At 40.8% G+C, this 17937-nt stretch overlaps 1 protein-coding gene across 1 annotated transcript; it reads left to right on the top strand.

Annotated features, from left to right (window-relative positions):
- Positions 1–1103: 1103 nt before the first annotated feature.
- On the top strand, positions 1104–13807 carry LOC127649628 (gastrula zinc finger protein XlCGF57.1-like). Its single transcript, XM_052134843.1, has 3 exons — positions 1104–1154; positions 5979–6142; positions 11712–13807. Exons 2-3 carry the CDS (start codon positions 6052–6054, stop codon positions 13025–13027), a joined length of 1407 nt encoding a protein of 468 aa, XP_051990803.1. The 5' UTR covers positions 1104–1154; positions 5979–6051; the 3' UTR covers positions 13028–13807.
- Positions 13808–17937: the final 4130 nt, after the last annotated feature.

The raw sequence follows: 17937 nt of genomic DNA, 5'->3' as shown, positions 1-17937 counted from the left end.
ACACAGTTCTAGAAATAACTGCCAGTCTTAAACCCTCCTTTTGCCCCATGATATTATTCATCCTTGGTACTTTGTACAAATAGTAGACTCAGTAGGTCCTGGCCTGGTGTCCTTTTTGAATAAATGTCTGTTTACATGGTCCATCCCCTACTGCTTCAAAATTAAGAGCCTTCACATTTAGTTTAAAATAATTTATGACCAATCTCTGTCTTTCCCTTTATCTCCTGTTTCAAATGACATTTTAGTAGCTACAGATTCAGGAGATACTGTGATTTTAATTCTTTTAGATCTGACTTCAGCATTTGATACTGTTGATCATGCTATACTGCTCTCCAGACTAGAATCATGTATGGGCTTAAAAGGGAATGTTCTTAAATGTTTTAAATCCTATTTAACTGATTGAACCTTCTCTGTTAAGCTCTGTAAATGTACCTCTTCTGTGGCCCACCTTACCTGTGGTGTGTCATAGGGCTCTATTCTTACGCCAGCACATTTTTCACTCTACATGCTCCCTCTGGGTTCCATTATCAGAAAGTATGGTATCTCCTACCACTTCTATGCTGATGACACGTTTCAGACTTACTACATCCTTACAACCCATCTAGAAGTCTGAGATCTGGTGATCAATATCTCCTCAATGTCCCACGCTCAAGGCTTAAGTGTAGATGGAGAGCCTTTTTGGTTGTGTGTCCTATTTTATGGAAGAGTTTGCCTCAGTATCAGATTGTCACCTTCATTATCTGTTTTCAAATCTTCTCTTAAAAATCTCTTTTCACTGACTTTTAATAGTATGTAATATCCTGGTCTTGAATCGTTGTGTTTTTATAATCTTTTATTTTACAGCACTTTGGTCAGCCTTGATGCTGTTTTTAATTGTGCTATATAAATATAAGAACTTTAACTTATGCAAGAATGGCAAGTTTGGAATGTGGTCGACGTTTAAAGAAATTAAAAAATTGAAAGAAAAGAAACAAGGGAGGGGAAAAGGGAAACTGTCTAAATCGATTATGTTTGCACAACAGCCCAGTAGGTGGCGATATGGGCGTTCACTGCGAATCGCCAAAAAACTAAAGAAGAAGCCGTGACTTGTTGTGAGTGACGTCACTTCAGTTGCGCCGAGGCTCATCCAGTTGCTGTGAATCGGCTGAGTTAAGGTTTGTTTTTGAGTTTTAGCACAAATATATAAGTATCACAACATTTTTAAAAGTGGTTAAACGTTTTTACAAAAACAAAAAACGTGGTAATATTATTGTTGTGTTAGTAATATAAAATGTATGTAACATTGTACAATCCATCTTGTTCTGAATCATTTTTTAGGCTAATTAATCAGTAAAACAAGCTAAACATCACACACAATATAGATTAAATTAATATGTAATACTAGTTGGAGAATGTATTTTGTTTATCCTTCATTACACCACAATACAGAAAAAGACAAATGTCCCTAAGGTCGTACAAGTGTTAACCTCCTGAGACCAGAGCGTGACTGCTGTGTGCATTTGTATTTCCCTTTTTGATTTGTATCTAGTAGCACCTAATAAACAAACAAACAAAAACATTTTAGTGCTAATCGTTTTTCTAAATATTTATGTCCACATTGACGGTGAGACTACTTTGTGAAATTGTAAATAATACCAATCAGTAGAAAGTCAGATTTGTTTTGACTTCCATGTTTCCAAGAGTGTTTGTTCATGTTTTTGAGACGTTACATATATTACATCAGAAACTAACATCATTCTGATTTATGTTATTTATTCTGATTATAAAGTTATGTCCAGCATCATCCAATCTCTGCCAACCATGTTAAAATAAAATTATACATTATAAATTCTGTACATAAAACGTTCTGATTATCATTGTCCCATGTCTGCCAAACATGTTGAGCGGTCCAAACATCATCTGCAGCCTGAAATTGAACTTTAAATAGGAAGTTTAGATTGAATGCATTTAGCTGCATATAGAGAGCTATAGGATGCTCCCTATTTAGTGAATGACAACCTCCAGTGTTCTGTCTGTTGGCACAGGTTTCAGAACAGTTTGAAATGCACCTTATTTTCATCCTAACTCCATATAAAGCCTCTGAAATCAAAATATTTCAGCTTTTGGATGAACCCATTGATTCTCAATGTGATAATGCAAAGTAAATCTATAGGAATGCATATACAAAGGTTAATAAATAAAATAGTGTTGTTCAGTTATAACAAAATTAACATAACAAAATGTATATTAAAATTAAGCTAAATGACCCTCAGATGTGTTAGAGTTGAAAGTTATTCAAATTAACTAACATGTTTTTTTCTACTTTTGAGAATATATGGTGCCAATTTCCACACCGATCAGCCACAACATTAAAACCACCAGCCTAATATCATGTAGGTCCCCCTCATGCCGCCAAAACACCTCTGACCCGTCAAGGCATGAACTCCACAAGACCTCTGATGGTGTCCTGTGGTATCTGGCACCAAGATATTAGCAGTCGATCCTTTTAGTCCTGTATGTTGCGAGGTAGAGCTGCCATGGATGGACCCTTCAGTGAGCCTTGGGTGCCAATGACCCTGTTGCCAGTTCACCGGTTGTCCTTCCTTGGACCACTTTTGGTAGGTACTAACCACTGCATACCGGGAACACCACACAAGACCTACCGTTTTGGTGAAGCTCTGACCCAGTTGTGTAGCCATCACAATTTATCCCTTGTCAAAGTCGCACAGATCCTTACACTTGCCCATTTTCCCTGCTTCCAACACATGGAATTCAAGAGCTGATTGACATGTGCCATTGTAACGAGATAATCAATGTTATTCACTTCACCTGTTAATTGTTTTAATGTTGTGGCTGATCAGTGTATGTGGACAACATGTTTCTCAGCGTGCTGACGTGAGCATATCAAACCAAACAGATTTTAATGAAAAACAAAACTTTAAGAGATTTCTTACCAGAGGCACTTTAGTTGCCTCTGCATCAGTAGGAGTGCTTCAAGGAAATCGACAGCATTCTGTTGTAACACGTGACTCGTTGCAGCAGAAATTAGCCCTTTACATGACAGTCTAGTGTCTTGTAAACAGGATTCGGTCAGTTTTTATTCTTTTAAATTATGCGTTGTATATAGCAACACCAAAATACAACATTCACGCATGTGGACACAGGGTCGCACAAGGTTAAAATCCCAAGATCTATCTTTCACTCTGTGAAAACCCTCTACAGTGCAAGTAAATCACTTGCATATGCAAACAAATTTCACGCTATGTGCACAGCCGGATATAGACATGGTCAAACATAAGTCTTGCTCACCCAATCAAACATAAGGCAAACATGGTATTCAATAAAACATTTTATTTTTTATGATTTTTGCATTGATTAAAAGCAATTTTGGGATGGTTTGTAAGTTTCAAACTTTGGGGGTGGGTTGTAGACATCCCCAACCAATGACAAAAAAGCACCATAAATGTGCTATTATGTCTGTCCGTCCGTCCATACATCCATCCATCCACCCTCTACCCTACCCTTGTACCACCTACCATCTGAAATTACTTTATTGTTTCATAAGTACAAATATCCATACCCTGTATTACCCTACAAACGCCAAACTGAGAAACTACACCAACACTGAATTATTTTGATTTGTAGGACAGGAATTGCTTATTAAATTTGCAATGAACAATTCTGAAAAATCAAGAGAAATAAGCATCATACTAATAATTAATAATCTATCACTACTTTAAGCAGTTCCCATCTGTCTTCAAATGTGAGGTTCTTAATCATATATGTTATCGATCTCCCCATCTAATATTTCTCTCCACTCCTTCCTTGCATCTGTGGGGCCTTGATTTGTCTTTAATTTGCTTTAAAGCTTCAATTCTAATTACTCTGAAAGTCTATTGCTGTCATTTATTTCTTAGTAGTGGAGGTAGTTTACCAAGAATAAGGTGTCATGGCCCACTTCTTTTTTATGACTACAGGGCATATAATGTTTCTGTTGAATTTTTGTATTTCAATATATTTTTCGTATGGGGAATAAGTTTCAAATATAGGTATAATGGGCCTTATGTTTTCACAATTACGCCAATATGGCTTATTTAGAAGTTTTTTAAACCAGAGTATTAAACTAACTGATTATTGCATCTCTGAATACTACTAAAAAAATTTAAGACTTGGATAAATGCAGAAATAAAATACATTAGTACAGAAATGAGAAAATAAAATAAATCCTTAAAGGCATAGTTCACCCAAAAATAAAACTGCAACTTAACCCTACTTTTTTCCAAACCCTTCACTTTTCTTGTGTAGGAAAAAAAATGCAGTGAAAATAAATGGTGACTGAGGCTGTTATTCTGCCTAACACCTCCTTTTGTCTTAAATGGAAGAAAATCATACAGGTCAGACCCCTTCATTTTTGTCACATTTTTTTATTTTGCAGCCTTATGCTAAAATGTATAATTTTTTTTCGCATCAATTTACACTCCATACCCCATAATGACAAACAAAAACAGATTTTTGATAACTTTGCACATTTATTAAAAAGAAAAAAAATGAATATCACATTGACATAAGTATTCAGACCCTTAACTCAGTACTTAGTTGACGCACCTTTGGCAGTGATTACAGCCTCAAGGTTTTTTGTGTATGATGCGACAAGCTTTGCACACCTGGATTTGGGGATTTTCTGCCATTCTTCTCTACAGATCCTCTCAAGCTCTGTCTGGTTGTATGGGGACTGCTGGTGGACAGCCATTTTCAGGTTTCTCCAGAGATGTTCAATTGGTTTCAAGTCTGGGCTCTGGCTGGGCCACTCAAGGATATTCACAGAGTTATCCTTAAGCAACACTTGCATTGTCTTGGCTATGTGATTAGGGTCATTGTCCTGTTGGAATGTGAACCTTTGGCCCAGTCTGAGGTCCTGACTGCTCTGGACTGGGTTTTCATTAAGGCTATCACTGTATTCAGCTTTCCTTCAACCCTTACCAGTCCTCCAGTCCCTGTTGCTGATAAACACCCACAGCATAATGCTACCACCATCGTGCTTCACCGCTGATCTGGAGGAAACCAGGCACCGCTCATCACCTGCGCAATGCCAGCGATGAGCAGTGTCTGGTTTCCTCCAGATCTGATGCTTGGAATTTAGGCCAAACAGTTCTTCAGATCAGAGAATCATGTTTCTCACAGTCTGAGAGTCCTTATGTGCTTTTTATGTGTCTTGCACAGAGGAGATGCTTCCGTCCGGCCACTCTGCCATAAATCCCAGACCGGTGGGGTGTTGCAGTAATGCAACTTTCTTCCATTGGGTTCTTGGTCATCTCTTTTACCAAGGCCCTTCTCCCCCGACTGCTCATTTTGGTCAGGTGGCCAGCTGTAGGAAGAGTCCTTCCAGTTAGGAATTATGAAGGCCACTGTGGAAACCATCAATACAGTCAATACTTTTTGTAGCTTTTTCCCAGATCTGTGCCTCAACACAATCCTGTCTCTGAGCTCTGCATGCAGTTCATTTGACGTCTTGGCTTGGCTTTTGCTCTGATATGTATTTTCAGCTGTGAGACTTTATATAGACAGGTGTGTGCCTTTCCAAATCATGAATTTGCCATAGTTGGACTCCAGTCAAAATGTAGAAAAATCTCAAAGATGATCCAGTGAAATGGGATGCACCTGAGCTAATTTTTAAGTGTCATAGAATAGGGTCTTAATACTTAGGCCAATGTCATATTAGTTTTTTTTTTTATATATATAAATTAGCAAAGCTATCAAAAAACATATTTTTGCTATGTCATAATGGGGTATGGAGTGTAGATTGCGAAAAAAATGATAATTTAAAGCATTTTAGTATAAGTCTGCAACATAACAAAATGTGAAAAAAATGAAGGGGTCTGAATACATTCTGAATGCATTGTATGTGTGAGTTAGTCATGACAGAAGGTTTGTTTTTGGTTGAACTATCCTTTTAGAGGTGCCAATTAATGTAAATATACCTATATACATTTTTTAATTAGGTAGATCCACATGTCCTTGAAGTGATATTCGGCTTCAATCAAGCAGGAATAACTCTGTGCCCGCACATTCTACATGAAGATGGAGTTTATTAAAGAGGAGAGTGAAGACGTCAATATTCCAGATCTATGTGCAATGAAAAAGGAAGATACTGAGGAACAAATAGGTTGGTGTCCATAAGTCCTGAATCAGTATATTCATATTTTATATAAATAATGGTGTAGGGAAGAGGTGCTCACACTTCAATGGCATGAAACCTTCTTTTTTAATAATGCTATTATAGTAAGATCTACCATGCACAATTTACATATTCATTGTAGCCTGTGTTGTCATGATACCAACATTTCAGTAGTCTAGTCCAATATCAGGGAATATTGATGATTCTCTATACCAAAACTAAAACAAACTAATTTGACATTTAGGTAAATGTTGTTTTAAAAAGTTCTCAAGTAATCACACAAGACAAGGAAACATTCAGTAATGAAATAAGAACAAGAAAAAAGTTACAAATGCTACAGGTTCAGGGGGGAAAAAAATGTGGGCATAGTACAAATCCAATAAAATGCCCAGTGGACAAAGCAGTGCCCAAAGAAATTACTTTCCATGGTTCGGTGAACTTTATTAGATGTGTGCTGGGACATCGTCCTGCTGTATGTGGAGAGACCACTCAGGACACCATGGCAGTTCAAGTTGGTGAGTTGTCAATGCTAACTTATTTTGCCATTTACATTCAATATAAACTTGATATTCTAGATAACTAGATAACATGATACCTCAGCTTGAGCCTCCCTCTTGCTTATAAAACTGGCAGGGTGTGTGACATTGGCACTGCAGTGGCGTATTAAGGGCGAGTATGTGAGCAACTGCAGAGATATTAGCCTGATGGTGGGAATGCAGATCTATTTTGGTCTTGCAGCTTGAGGTCTGAGGCTATTGGCCCCTGATGGCCAGTTGATTGAAACTTTACATGTATTAGATCCAAGATGGTCTTGGTTAGATCCAAGATGGCGGCTCTGCATGGACACTCCGGCTCCAAAATGGTACTATTTTTGTTAAATAATCTGACTTTTTTAGCACACGGACATCGGAGCAACCGGTGTTCGTGTCTACCATCGCCAAACACTGTTCAAATATAGGATTCGTGCAACAACCAAGCTGCATGGTGACCTGCAGGAGGCACTACGTGAACTCTGCTTGCTGCAGAGACCAGCCCAGTAAGGTCCTTGGCATCGCCTGAAGCCGGTGGCTGGGGGAGAGGACGTCGTAAGCGGTGTGCGAGGAAGCAGAAGCGCGGCAAGAGGGCGGGGGTCCATGCTAGGCTAAAAACAATCCCTAGCCGGCTGGCTCTCCCGTCTATCCTGCTCTCAAATGTTTGCTCCCTGGACAATAAACTGGACTACATCCGACTGCAGCAGGCTACGCAATGTGAGTTTAGAGACTGCTGAGTCTTTGTTTTCATGGAGACGTGGCTCAGCGACAGAGTTCCGGATGCCATCATTCAGCTAGACGGGCTCGTTTCGTGCCAACAGAAATGCAGCTCTGTGCGGTAAGATTCACGATGGTGGCTTGTGTGTTTAACAATGGAATGGTGCAAGAACTCTATGCTAGTCTATAGCTACTGCTCATCGCTGGTGGAGCTTGTGACTGATCGATGCAGGCCTTTTTATTTACCACGGGAATTCACCGCGGTTATCATAACCGGAGTTTATATTCCCCCCCAGCGTTAATGCTAAGGAAACTCTCTGTGAATTGTATGGGGCTATGATCGAACTGCAGAACACTCACTCTGACGGACTGTTTATTGTCGCCGGAGATTTCAGTGCTCCCTAAATTCCATCAGTATGTAGACTTTGCAACGAGAGGGGCAAACGCACATGATCTTGTTTACACAAACATCCCAGGCGTGTACCGGGCGGAGCACCGCCCCCACCTCGGCTACTCAGACCACATCTCTGTTATGCTAATTCCAGCATACAGCCCACTTGTCAGATGCACAAAACAGCTTCAGAAGCAGGTGCCCAGAGAATCCACAGTCACTTCCAGGACAGCAGTGACACCATGTGGCAGGGCATCCAGGCCATCACCAACTACAGGACAACATCAGTTGCCTGTGATAAAGATGCCTCCCTTCCAGATGCGCTGAACGACTTCTACGCTCTGTTTGAAGTGTGAATAAAATCGAGCAGAGCCTAACCGATCAAGCTACTCATCAACGCGGGGCATCGGGTATGCATCAAATTTAGACACCGCTTTGACTTTTCTATAATCCACACAGAACTCTACAGACACGTCGTTCTTGGAGACAAGAACAACTGGGCTAGACCAATCACTGCGGGATTCCTCTATTACCCCCATATCAAGCATCGCATCTAATTCTTCCCGAACTGTTTTCTTTTTGTGTTCGGGCAAGCAATATTGATGGCTACGTACCACCACTCCTGGCTCGGTCTCGATGTGGTGCTGGATGAGGTTCGTTCGACCAGGTAGAGGGGAAAACACATCTGCAAACTCCTGTTGCAACTTGGCAACCTCTGAGTTGATATGGTAAGAGGTGGTCTCTGCAAGTGACAGGAGATATATGTTTGTTTTTTGTACTCACCTCCAGCCCGAAATCCATCCTCTCTGGGACTACCATAGCCAACATCACAGGGACCGCCTCCCTCCACAATTTCAGGAGGTTGAGGTGATATACTTGACATGCGCACCCTCTATCGGTTCACTTTACCTCATAATTGAGTTCCCCCACTCGTCGTGTGACCTCAAGGGTCCTTGCCACTTGGCGAGTAATTTAGAGCTCGATGACCTTATCTCCCTATGCAAATTCCCACAGCAGAGTTCCCCTGTTATACAGCCAGCTCTGTTGTTCTTGAGCTTGGAGCAAATTCTCCTTTGTTAGTTGCCCCAGTGTGTGGAGTTTTGCTCCAAGATAAAGAACGTACTGAATTTCATTATTGCTATTTAAAGCTCCCTCCTCCCAAGCTTCGCAGATGACATCAAGCACCCCACGTGGGAACCGCCCATACATCAGCTTGAATGGGGAAAATCCCATGTAATTACTAGTGTCACAATAAGGTATTTGTGAATATCCCCATGCACATACTACGCCTACACCATTTTAGCTGTGCCCAATGCCCTGTGTTGAACCAAGCGTTGGTGGATATTTGTTTGATTACAACTTGTGTCCACCAATGCTTGGTGAGTACCCCCTTGATTCTTACTGGTATGCCGTACGTGCCGGCTCAGTCAGGGTCAGCCTGCGGGGCATCTGGGATCTGGACCACGGTCCCCAGCTCCATCACAGGGCATTGATCTCGGAAGTGTCCCAGATCCCTGCAACTCCAGCAGGCCAGCCCCTATGCCACGGCCAATTTTGCGTCAGCGGACACTTCCGCCTGAGGCAGAGAGCGGCAGGGCACTGTAGAGGCAGGGTGTGCTCACCACCTTGCACCGGTAACTGGCCACAGGGGTGGGGCTCCTTGCCTTCGTGCAGGGCTTATTGGTGAATCTGATGTATACCATCGAGGGACTGAAGGACCTCGGGCACCTGGGAGGACTCCATGGGGTGTACGTTGTCCTGGGTTTTGGCACCAGTGTAGAAAGGACGAGACTGGGGGCAGTGATGCAGTTCAGGAAGGCTCTTTATTTATTTGCCTTTTTATGTCTGTGCGGTCCTCTTCAATTAAATCAACATGTAACACAAAGCTTCACAATAATAGTATACAAGCCACGGCAGTTGCTGGTCACTCGTGTCCTCTCTCTCAGTGTGTGGCTGTTTATATGCCGCTCCCCCCATGCTCACTGGAATTAGAGACGGGTGTTAGACATAATTTAGCTCAGGTGCAAGCGCCCTTACTGTTTTTTCTGTCCGGACGGCGCTTGACCATGCTCCCGCTGCCACACACATGGCAGCATCACTCCACGATCGGAGCAGATTACTATAACACTACAGCTGAGGAATGGAATTAAACTAACAGATGCAGGTAATTATACGCTCAGGCACTCATCAGCATGGCTGTGATTACCGAATCACAGCCGTGCTGATAGATGTACATACAACACTCTTGCTTGTGTGATATTGCTTTAATAACCATCCGATCAGAAAATTTGAAAAAACGAATGGATAAACAAGCACGAGAACTTCACAGATCTTCTTCAGTGCATCTGATATCAACATGCAAAGACACAGATGACCATTACACATACCGGAAGCTCAGATTAATACAGGTACTACACTGTCTTTTGTGTGGTTTTGTGTGTGTGTGTGTGTAATCAGAATGAGTTTTATTGCCAAGTATGTTTACCCACATATGGACTTTGTCAGGTGACAGTTCTTGGAAGGTGGGCAGGGTAGCACCAATAATTCTCTACGCTACTCAGACTGTCCTTTTGTAGTCTTCTGAAGTCTGATTGGGTGGCCGAATCATACCATCCAGTTATTGAAGTGCAGAGGTCAGACTTGATGAATGCTGAAAAGAACTGGATCAGCAGCAAATTGGCAAGTTAAACTCTATCATCTATCATCTCTCTTAAACTCTATCATCTCACAGGACCTGAAGTGGGAGATCCATATAGACTCCATTGTGGAAAAGGTCCAGCAGAAGTTAAACTTCCTCAGCTGACAAAGGAAGTACAACTTCTGCTGGACCTTTTCCACAATGGAGTCTATATGGATCTCCCACTTCAGGTCCTGTTAGATGATAGAGTCCAGGAATTTGAACATCCACTTTTCCACAATTGGGCCAGTGCGAATCATGGCTGGCCCTGATGCCAATGCCACACACCTTGCCACAACTTGATCACTAATATACCAGGTGGAAACAGGGCTAAAAACACTATCACACACATTCAAAGAGTAAAGTTATTTTAATGAATTGTATCCTTTCTCAGTTTACTGTAATATGTTAGGTTCCAGACTGCAACTGTAATTTGTGAAATGTTGCATAAATTAAATTTACACAGACTTGTTTACATTGAACTGTACTGCACAGCGTTAAAATAATGCATTACTAGAGTAAATATGTTATGCATTAATTTTCAATCACTGGGGTGGGTGGAACTCCCGTCTTCTTTACCCTCCTCCCGTCTGGCAAGAGGTACCGAAGCATTCGGGCCCTCACGGCCAGACTGTGTAACAGCTTCTTCCCCCAAGCCATCAGACTCCTCAATACTCAGAGACTGGTTTGACACACACGTGTCCTGAGTTGCACTTTAATTACTGTCACTTTATAACTGTCTGCTACCTCAATAACTGCTATGTGCATAGAACATTATCTCATAGTATGTTATGTTTACATTTTTAGAAACTGTCATCTTTTTGCACTACTGAGTACTGGTCGGCGCTGCACTGTCTATTGTCCTGTTCATTGTCAGTAATTTGTTGTACTGTCCTGTACTTTTTGCTCATGTTTGCACGTGCACTCTATATAGGTATATCTAGGTAGTTTATATAGGTATTTTATTTCGTTGTGTAGTCTCATGTGGTCCTATGTTGGTCCTTTGTTGTTTTTATGTAGCACCATGGTCCTGGAGGAACGTTGTCTCGTTTTGCTGTGTACTGTACTAACTGTATATGGTTGAAACGACAATAAAAACCACTTGACTTGAAACTGTTGCCTATTGAACATAAGAATGACAAAATTAACCTTGTTGTTTTCACTGTTTGTTCTGTTCTTCCTTTGTTGCTTTCCATTTCTAGCTTGTATTTATTTTTTTTACTCTTTATCTGTCTATTTTAGACCTGATGGAAGTGAAAGAGGAAAGTCAAGAACCGAATGAAGAGGATCAGAAACCTGTTAACTTCATTACTGGAGAAAAAAATAATAATTACTCACAGACTGAAGTGAATTTCACACACACAAAAACAAAGGCAGAAAATGCTTCCACATGCCCTCAGTGTGGAAAGAGTTTCACAAAAAAAGGAAACCTTAAAAGGCACCTGTTAATTCACACTGGAGAGAAGCCTTTCACATGCCCTCAGTGTGGAAAGTGTTTCACAAAAAAAGGAGTCCTTGAGAAGCACCTGAGAGTTCACACTGGAGAGAAACCATTCACTTGCACTCAGTGTGGAAAGAGTTTTATACAGAAAGTACACCTTTCTAATCACATTAAAATTCATACTGGAGAGAAGCCTTTCACGTGCCCTCAGTGTGGAAAGAGTTTCATAGATAAAGGAAACTTTAATAGTCACATGAGAGTTCACACTGGAGAGAGGCCTTTCTCATGCCATCATTGTGGAAAGAGTTTCACAAAAAAAGGAGTCCTTAAGGAGCACCTAGAAGTTCACACTGGTGAGAAACCTTACACATGTCATCAGTGTGGAAAGAGTTTCAGACGTAAAATACACCTTTCGGATCACATGAGAATTCATACTGGAGAGAAGCCTTTTACGTGCCATCACTGTGGAAAACGTTTTGCAGATAAAGGAAACATTAAAATCCACATAAGAGTTCACACAAGAGAGAAGCCTTACACATGCCTTCAGTGTGGAAATAGTTTCTCAAGTCCAAGCAGCCTTAAAAGGCATAGAAGTGTTCATTCAGAAAAGGAGTTACACGACTGTTCACTATTCAGTTTCAACCAAGCAGGGAAATTAAAAAATCATCAGCACTTTAATTCTGGCTTCACAGGACAAAATACCCTTGAGAATCACATGAGAATTCACACTGCAGAGAGCCATTTTGACTTGAAAATTCATGGTAATAAGAAACCTTACTTCTGTTCTATTTGTGGAGAAAGTTTTTTAGAGCAGGGTGATTATAAACAGCACTATAAAATACATACAGGTGTGAGAGATTATGTGTGCTCAGAGTGTGGTAAAGCCTTTGTCCTATTAAACCACTTAGAAGTCCATCAAAGAATTCATACTGCAGAAAAACCTTACAAGTGCTCACATTGTGGAAGGAGTTTCACTGCCTCAGGAAACCTGAAAACCCATGAGAGAATGCATACTGGAGAGAAGCCATACCACTGCACTTCATGTGGAAAGAGTTTCAGCTCATCAAGTAATCTATGGAGACATATAAGGAAGAATTGTTCAAACTTATCAAAGTGAACAAACTTTATCTTAAGAATCTTTATCTTGTGAAATGTAACATTTCGGTTCAAAGCATTCAGTCAAGCTTGGTCATTTGGCAGTTCATGGTGGAATGGGCACATTAATGTAATTTGTCTTATAATGTGCAGATTCAGCTTTCTCAGAGTTTCTCCAACAAAACAACAGCATACCACTTGTTTACTTGCCATTATACTACTCATTATAGTTTGCCTCATTCAGCTGAAACTACATGCTGGATATGCCCAATACGTGAAATAGTTAGTATTACTGTGACTTTGTGCTCTTTATCTGCTTAATTTTCTGCTGTCACCGCTATGTTCTGTCTGTTCCAATCTGCTCATTAAATCAGCTCAGCCAAAGCAAAAGAGGACTGCTGCTTTGTCTCTGTGAGATTTCACATTCGTGTAATATCAACAGAGATTCAGAGAGACCGAGATGCCTGAGTTGGTATGTCTGTCACCCCTCCACCATTCTTAATCATCAAGTGGTATCATACCTCTGACTGAAGATAACGAGATCTCAGCAAAACAGCCGGCAAGTGTGACACCCTCGCCCACAATTTAGATTTTTTTGAGTCTGCTAGTGAGATGCCGGCTTTAAAGGGGTCATGACTTCCTTTTTTTCCCCCCTGAGGACCAATTATACTGTTAGTAAAGTTTGTTTGCACAATAATAGTTTAGTAATACAGTGCATCCGGAAAGTATTCAAAGTGCTTCACTTTTTCCACATTTTGTTATGTTACAGCCTTATTCCAAAATTGATTCAATTCATTATTTTCCTGAGAATTCTACAAACAATACCCCATAATGACAACGTGAAAGAAGTTTGGTTGAAATCTTTGCAAATTTATTAAAAATAAATCACATGTACTTAAGTATTCACAGCCTTTTCCATGACACTCAAAATTGAGCTCAGGTGCATCCTGTTTCCACTGATCATCCTTGAGATGTTTCTAAAACTTGATTAGAGTCCACCTGTGGTAAATTCAGTTGATTGGACATGATTTGGAAAGGCACAGACCTGTTTATATAAGGTCCCACAGTTAACAGCGCATGTCAGAGCACAAACCAAGCCATGAAGTCCAAGGAATTGTCTGTAGACCTCCGAGACAGGATTGTATCAAGGCACAGATCTGGGGAAGGGTACAGAAACATTTCTGCAGCATTGAAGGTCTCAATGATCACAGTGGCCTCCATCATCCATAAATGGAAGTAGTTTGGAACCACCAGGACTCTTCCTAGAGCTGGACGCCTGGCCAAACTGAGCGATCGGGGGAGAAGGGCCTTAGTCAGGGAGGTGAACAAGAACCAGATGGTCACTCTGACAGAGCTCCAGCGTTTCTCTGTGGAAAGAGGAGAACCTTCCATAAGAACAACCATCTCTGCAGCGCTCCACCAATCAGGCCTGTATGGTAGAGTGGCCAGACGGAAGCCACTCCTCAGTATAGGGCACATTACAGCCCGCCTGGAGTTTGCCAAAAGGCACCTGAAGGACTCAGATGAGAAACAAAATTCTCTGGTCTGATGAAACAAAGATTGAACTCTTTTGCCTGAATGGCAAGTGTCATGTCTGGAGGAAACCAGACACTGCTCATCACCTGGCCAGTAGCATCCCTACAGTGAAGCATGGTGGTGGCAGCATCATGCTGTGGGAATGCTTTTCAGCGGAAGGAACTGGGAGACTAGTCAGGATCAAGGGAAAGATGAATGCAGCAATATACAGAGACATCCTTGATGAAAACCTGCTCCAGAGCACTCTGGACCTCAGACTGGGCAAAGGTTCAACTTCCAACAGGACAACGACCCGAAGCACACAGCCAAGATAACAAAGGAGTGGCTATGGGACAACTCTGTGAATGTCCTTGAGTGGCCCAGCCAAAGCCCAGACTTGAACCCGATTGAACATCTCTGGAGAGATCTGAAAATGGCTGTGCACCGACGCCCCCCATCCAACCTGATGGAGCTTGAGAGGTCCTGCAAAGAAGAATGGGAGAAACTGCCCAAAAATAGGTGTGCCAAGCTTGTAGCATCATACACAAAAGACGTGAGGCTGTAATTGGTGCCAGAGATGCTTCAACAAAGTATTGAGCAAAGGCTGTGAATTCTTATGTACATGTGATTTTTGTCTTTTTTTTTTTTTTTTGTATAAATTTGCAAAGATTTCAAACAAACTTATTCATGTTGTCATTATGGGGTATTGTTTGTAGAATTTTGAGGAAAATAATGAATTTAATACATTTTGGAATAAGGCTGTAACGTAACAAAATGTGGAAAAAGTGAAGCGCTGTGAATACTTTGCGGATGCACTGTATATGATCATTTTCTACACTGTCTCTGGCCCTCTGTCTGATATGCTCTGTTTTGGCCTCCGCATCTCCTTTAAACTTAAATGTAAACTCCTACTGTTATGATTGGCTAACATCATGCAGCCCCTTGAAATCCCTCTAGACACACACTGAGCACTTTCTTAGGAACACCTGAACACCTACATATTCATGTGATTTTCTAATCAGTCAAGAGCTTCAGTTAATGTTCACATCAACCATAAAAATGGGGATAAAACTTTTATTTGGACCGTGGCATAATTGTTGGTGCCAGATGGGCTAGTTTGAATATTTTTGTAACTGCTGATCTCCTGGGATTTTCACACACAACAGTCTCTAGCGTTTACTCAGAATGGTGCCAAAAACATCCAGTGAGCGGCAGTTCTGTGGACGGAAACACCTTGTTGATGAGAGAGGTCAACAGAAAATGGCCAGACTGGTTCGAGCTGACAGAAAGGGTACAATAACTCAGACAACACTCTGTAAAATTGTAGTGAGCAGAATAGCATCTCAGAATGAACAACACATCAAACCTTGAGGCGAATGGCAACAACCACAGTTGGGCACTTTATAAGGAACATAGTGCTCCTAATATAGTGCTCAGTGAGTGTATTTTTGAAAATGTTTATATAATTCAAAACAGTTTTAAAATGCACTTTTGAGGTATGACTAATTTATTTTGCATAACAAAATGTAATGTAATGCAGCAGTTAGTTCTTGTCCTTTTAATGCCAATGTTTGTGACAGAAAAGTATCATCATGGGTGTCTGCACAGGCTAAATTACATCTAAGAGTTATGTTATACTTCCATGCGGTCATCAGGTATTACACAGTTTTTCTTTTTTTAAAAATCTTGTATATGTTGGTTTTTGTAACTAATATAAAACTCGTCAAGTAGCATGGTTCCAATTTATCATGTTCACAAATAAACTTTATGAAGAAAACTGATTTGTATCAGATTTGTATAGTAAGTTAGAGAGTTCATATGAAAGAGGGCCTGCAACCCCCAGTAGTTCAAATCCATTATTAGGAGAATGCTATGAAAGAATGGCAAGATATTTGAAATTGGGATATCAAGGTTAGAGGTGGCTCTATAAAAGGAAGAACTGTAGAGTTAAAAGTTTGTTGTTGAAACAGGAAAGAGGTGGTCTTGGTGATTTATGTTTGAATTCTTCTCTGCTCATGAAAATCAGTAGAGCATTTCATATACACGCCTAAAGGATTATTAGGAACACCTGTTCAATTTCTCATTAATTCAATTATCTAATCAACCAATCACATGGCAGTTGCTTCAATGCATTTAGGGGTGTGGTCCTGGTCAAGACAATCTCCTGAACTCCAAACTGAATGTCAGAATGGGAACGAAAGGTGATTTAAGCAATTTTGAGCGTGGCATGGTTGTTGGTGCCAGACGGGCCGGTCTGAGTATTTCACAATCTGCTCAGTTACTGGGATTTTCACGCACAACCATTTCTAGGGTTTACAAAGAATGGTGTGAAAAGGGAAAACATCCAGTATGCGGCAGTCCTGTGGGCTGAAAATGCCTTGTTGATGCTAGAGGTCAGAGGAGAATGGGCCGACTGATTCAAGCTGATAGAAGAGCAACTTTGCCTGAAATAACCACTCGTTACAACCGAGGTATGCAGCAAAGCATTTGTGAAGCCACAACACGCACAACCTTGAGGCGGATGGGCTACAACAGCAGAATACCCCACTGGGTACCACTCATCTCCACTACAAATAAGAAAAAGAGGCTACAATTTGCAAGAGCTCAACAAAATTGGACAGTTGAAGACTGGAAAAATGTTGCCTGGTCTGATTAGTCTCGATTTCTGTTGAGACATTCAGATAGTAGAGTCAGAATTTGGCATAAACAGAATGAGAACATAGATCCATCATGCCTACCTTAGTATTGTTTCTGACCATGTCCATCCCTTTATGGCCACCATGTACCCATCCTCTGATGGCTACTTCCAGCAGGATAATGCACCATGTCACAAAGCTTGAATCATTTCAAATTGGTTTCTTGAATATGACAATGAGTTCACTGTACTAAAATGGCCCCCACAGTCACCAGATCTCAACCCAATAGAGCATCTTTGGGATGTGGTGAAACGGGAGCTTCGTGCCGTGGATGTGCATCCCACAAATCTCCATCAACTGCAAGATGCTATCCTATCAATATGGGCCAACATTTCTAAAGAATGCTTTCAGCACCTTGTTGAGTCAATGCCACGTAGAATTAAGGCAGTTCTGAAGGCGAAAGGGGGTCAAACACAGTATTAGTATGGTGTTCCTAATAATTCTTTAGGTGAGTGTATTATTGAAGGTATGTTGAGGAGAATTAATATAACATCTGAATAAATAATGGTCTAAAGGAAAAACATTTGGAGAATCTATTGGGATTATAGTCGTGTCATTCTTACATATTGACCCTTTTGAATATAAGAATTTAATATGGGTTTTAAAAAATGGGTTGATAATGCTCTGCTCTAGTCTGGATCATGAAAGTGTCTGTATGGAAGCTGGAGATGAACAATATGAGGAAGGAAAATAGAGAATCCATAAACTAAATAAATCACAT

This window comes from Xyrauchen texanus, chromosome 9 (assembly GCF_025860055.1).
Source record: "Xyrauchen texanus isolate HMW12.3.18 chromosome 9, RBS_HiC_50CHRs, whole genome shotgun sequence".
NCBI classification, from domain to species: domain Eukaryota; kingdom Metazoa; phylum Chordata; class Actinopteri; order Cypriniformes; family Catostomidae; genus Xyrauchen; species Xyrauchen texanus.
Note: the sequence above shows the minus strand (reverse complement) of the source record. Positions and strands in the feature narration are given on the sequence as shown.

Bases quoted from the DNA above. Each gene is read 5' to 3' on its own strand.
- LOC127649628 (XM_052134843.1), top strand. From the start codon at position 6,052: ATGAAGATGGAGTTTATTAAAGAGGAGAGTGAAGACGTCAATATTCCA. The intron at 6,143-11,711 runs GTTGGTGTCCAT...TGTCTATTTTAG, and splicing joins AGATACTGAGGAACAAATAG to ACCTGATGGAAGTGAAAGAG.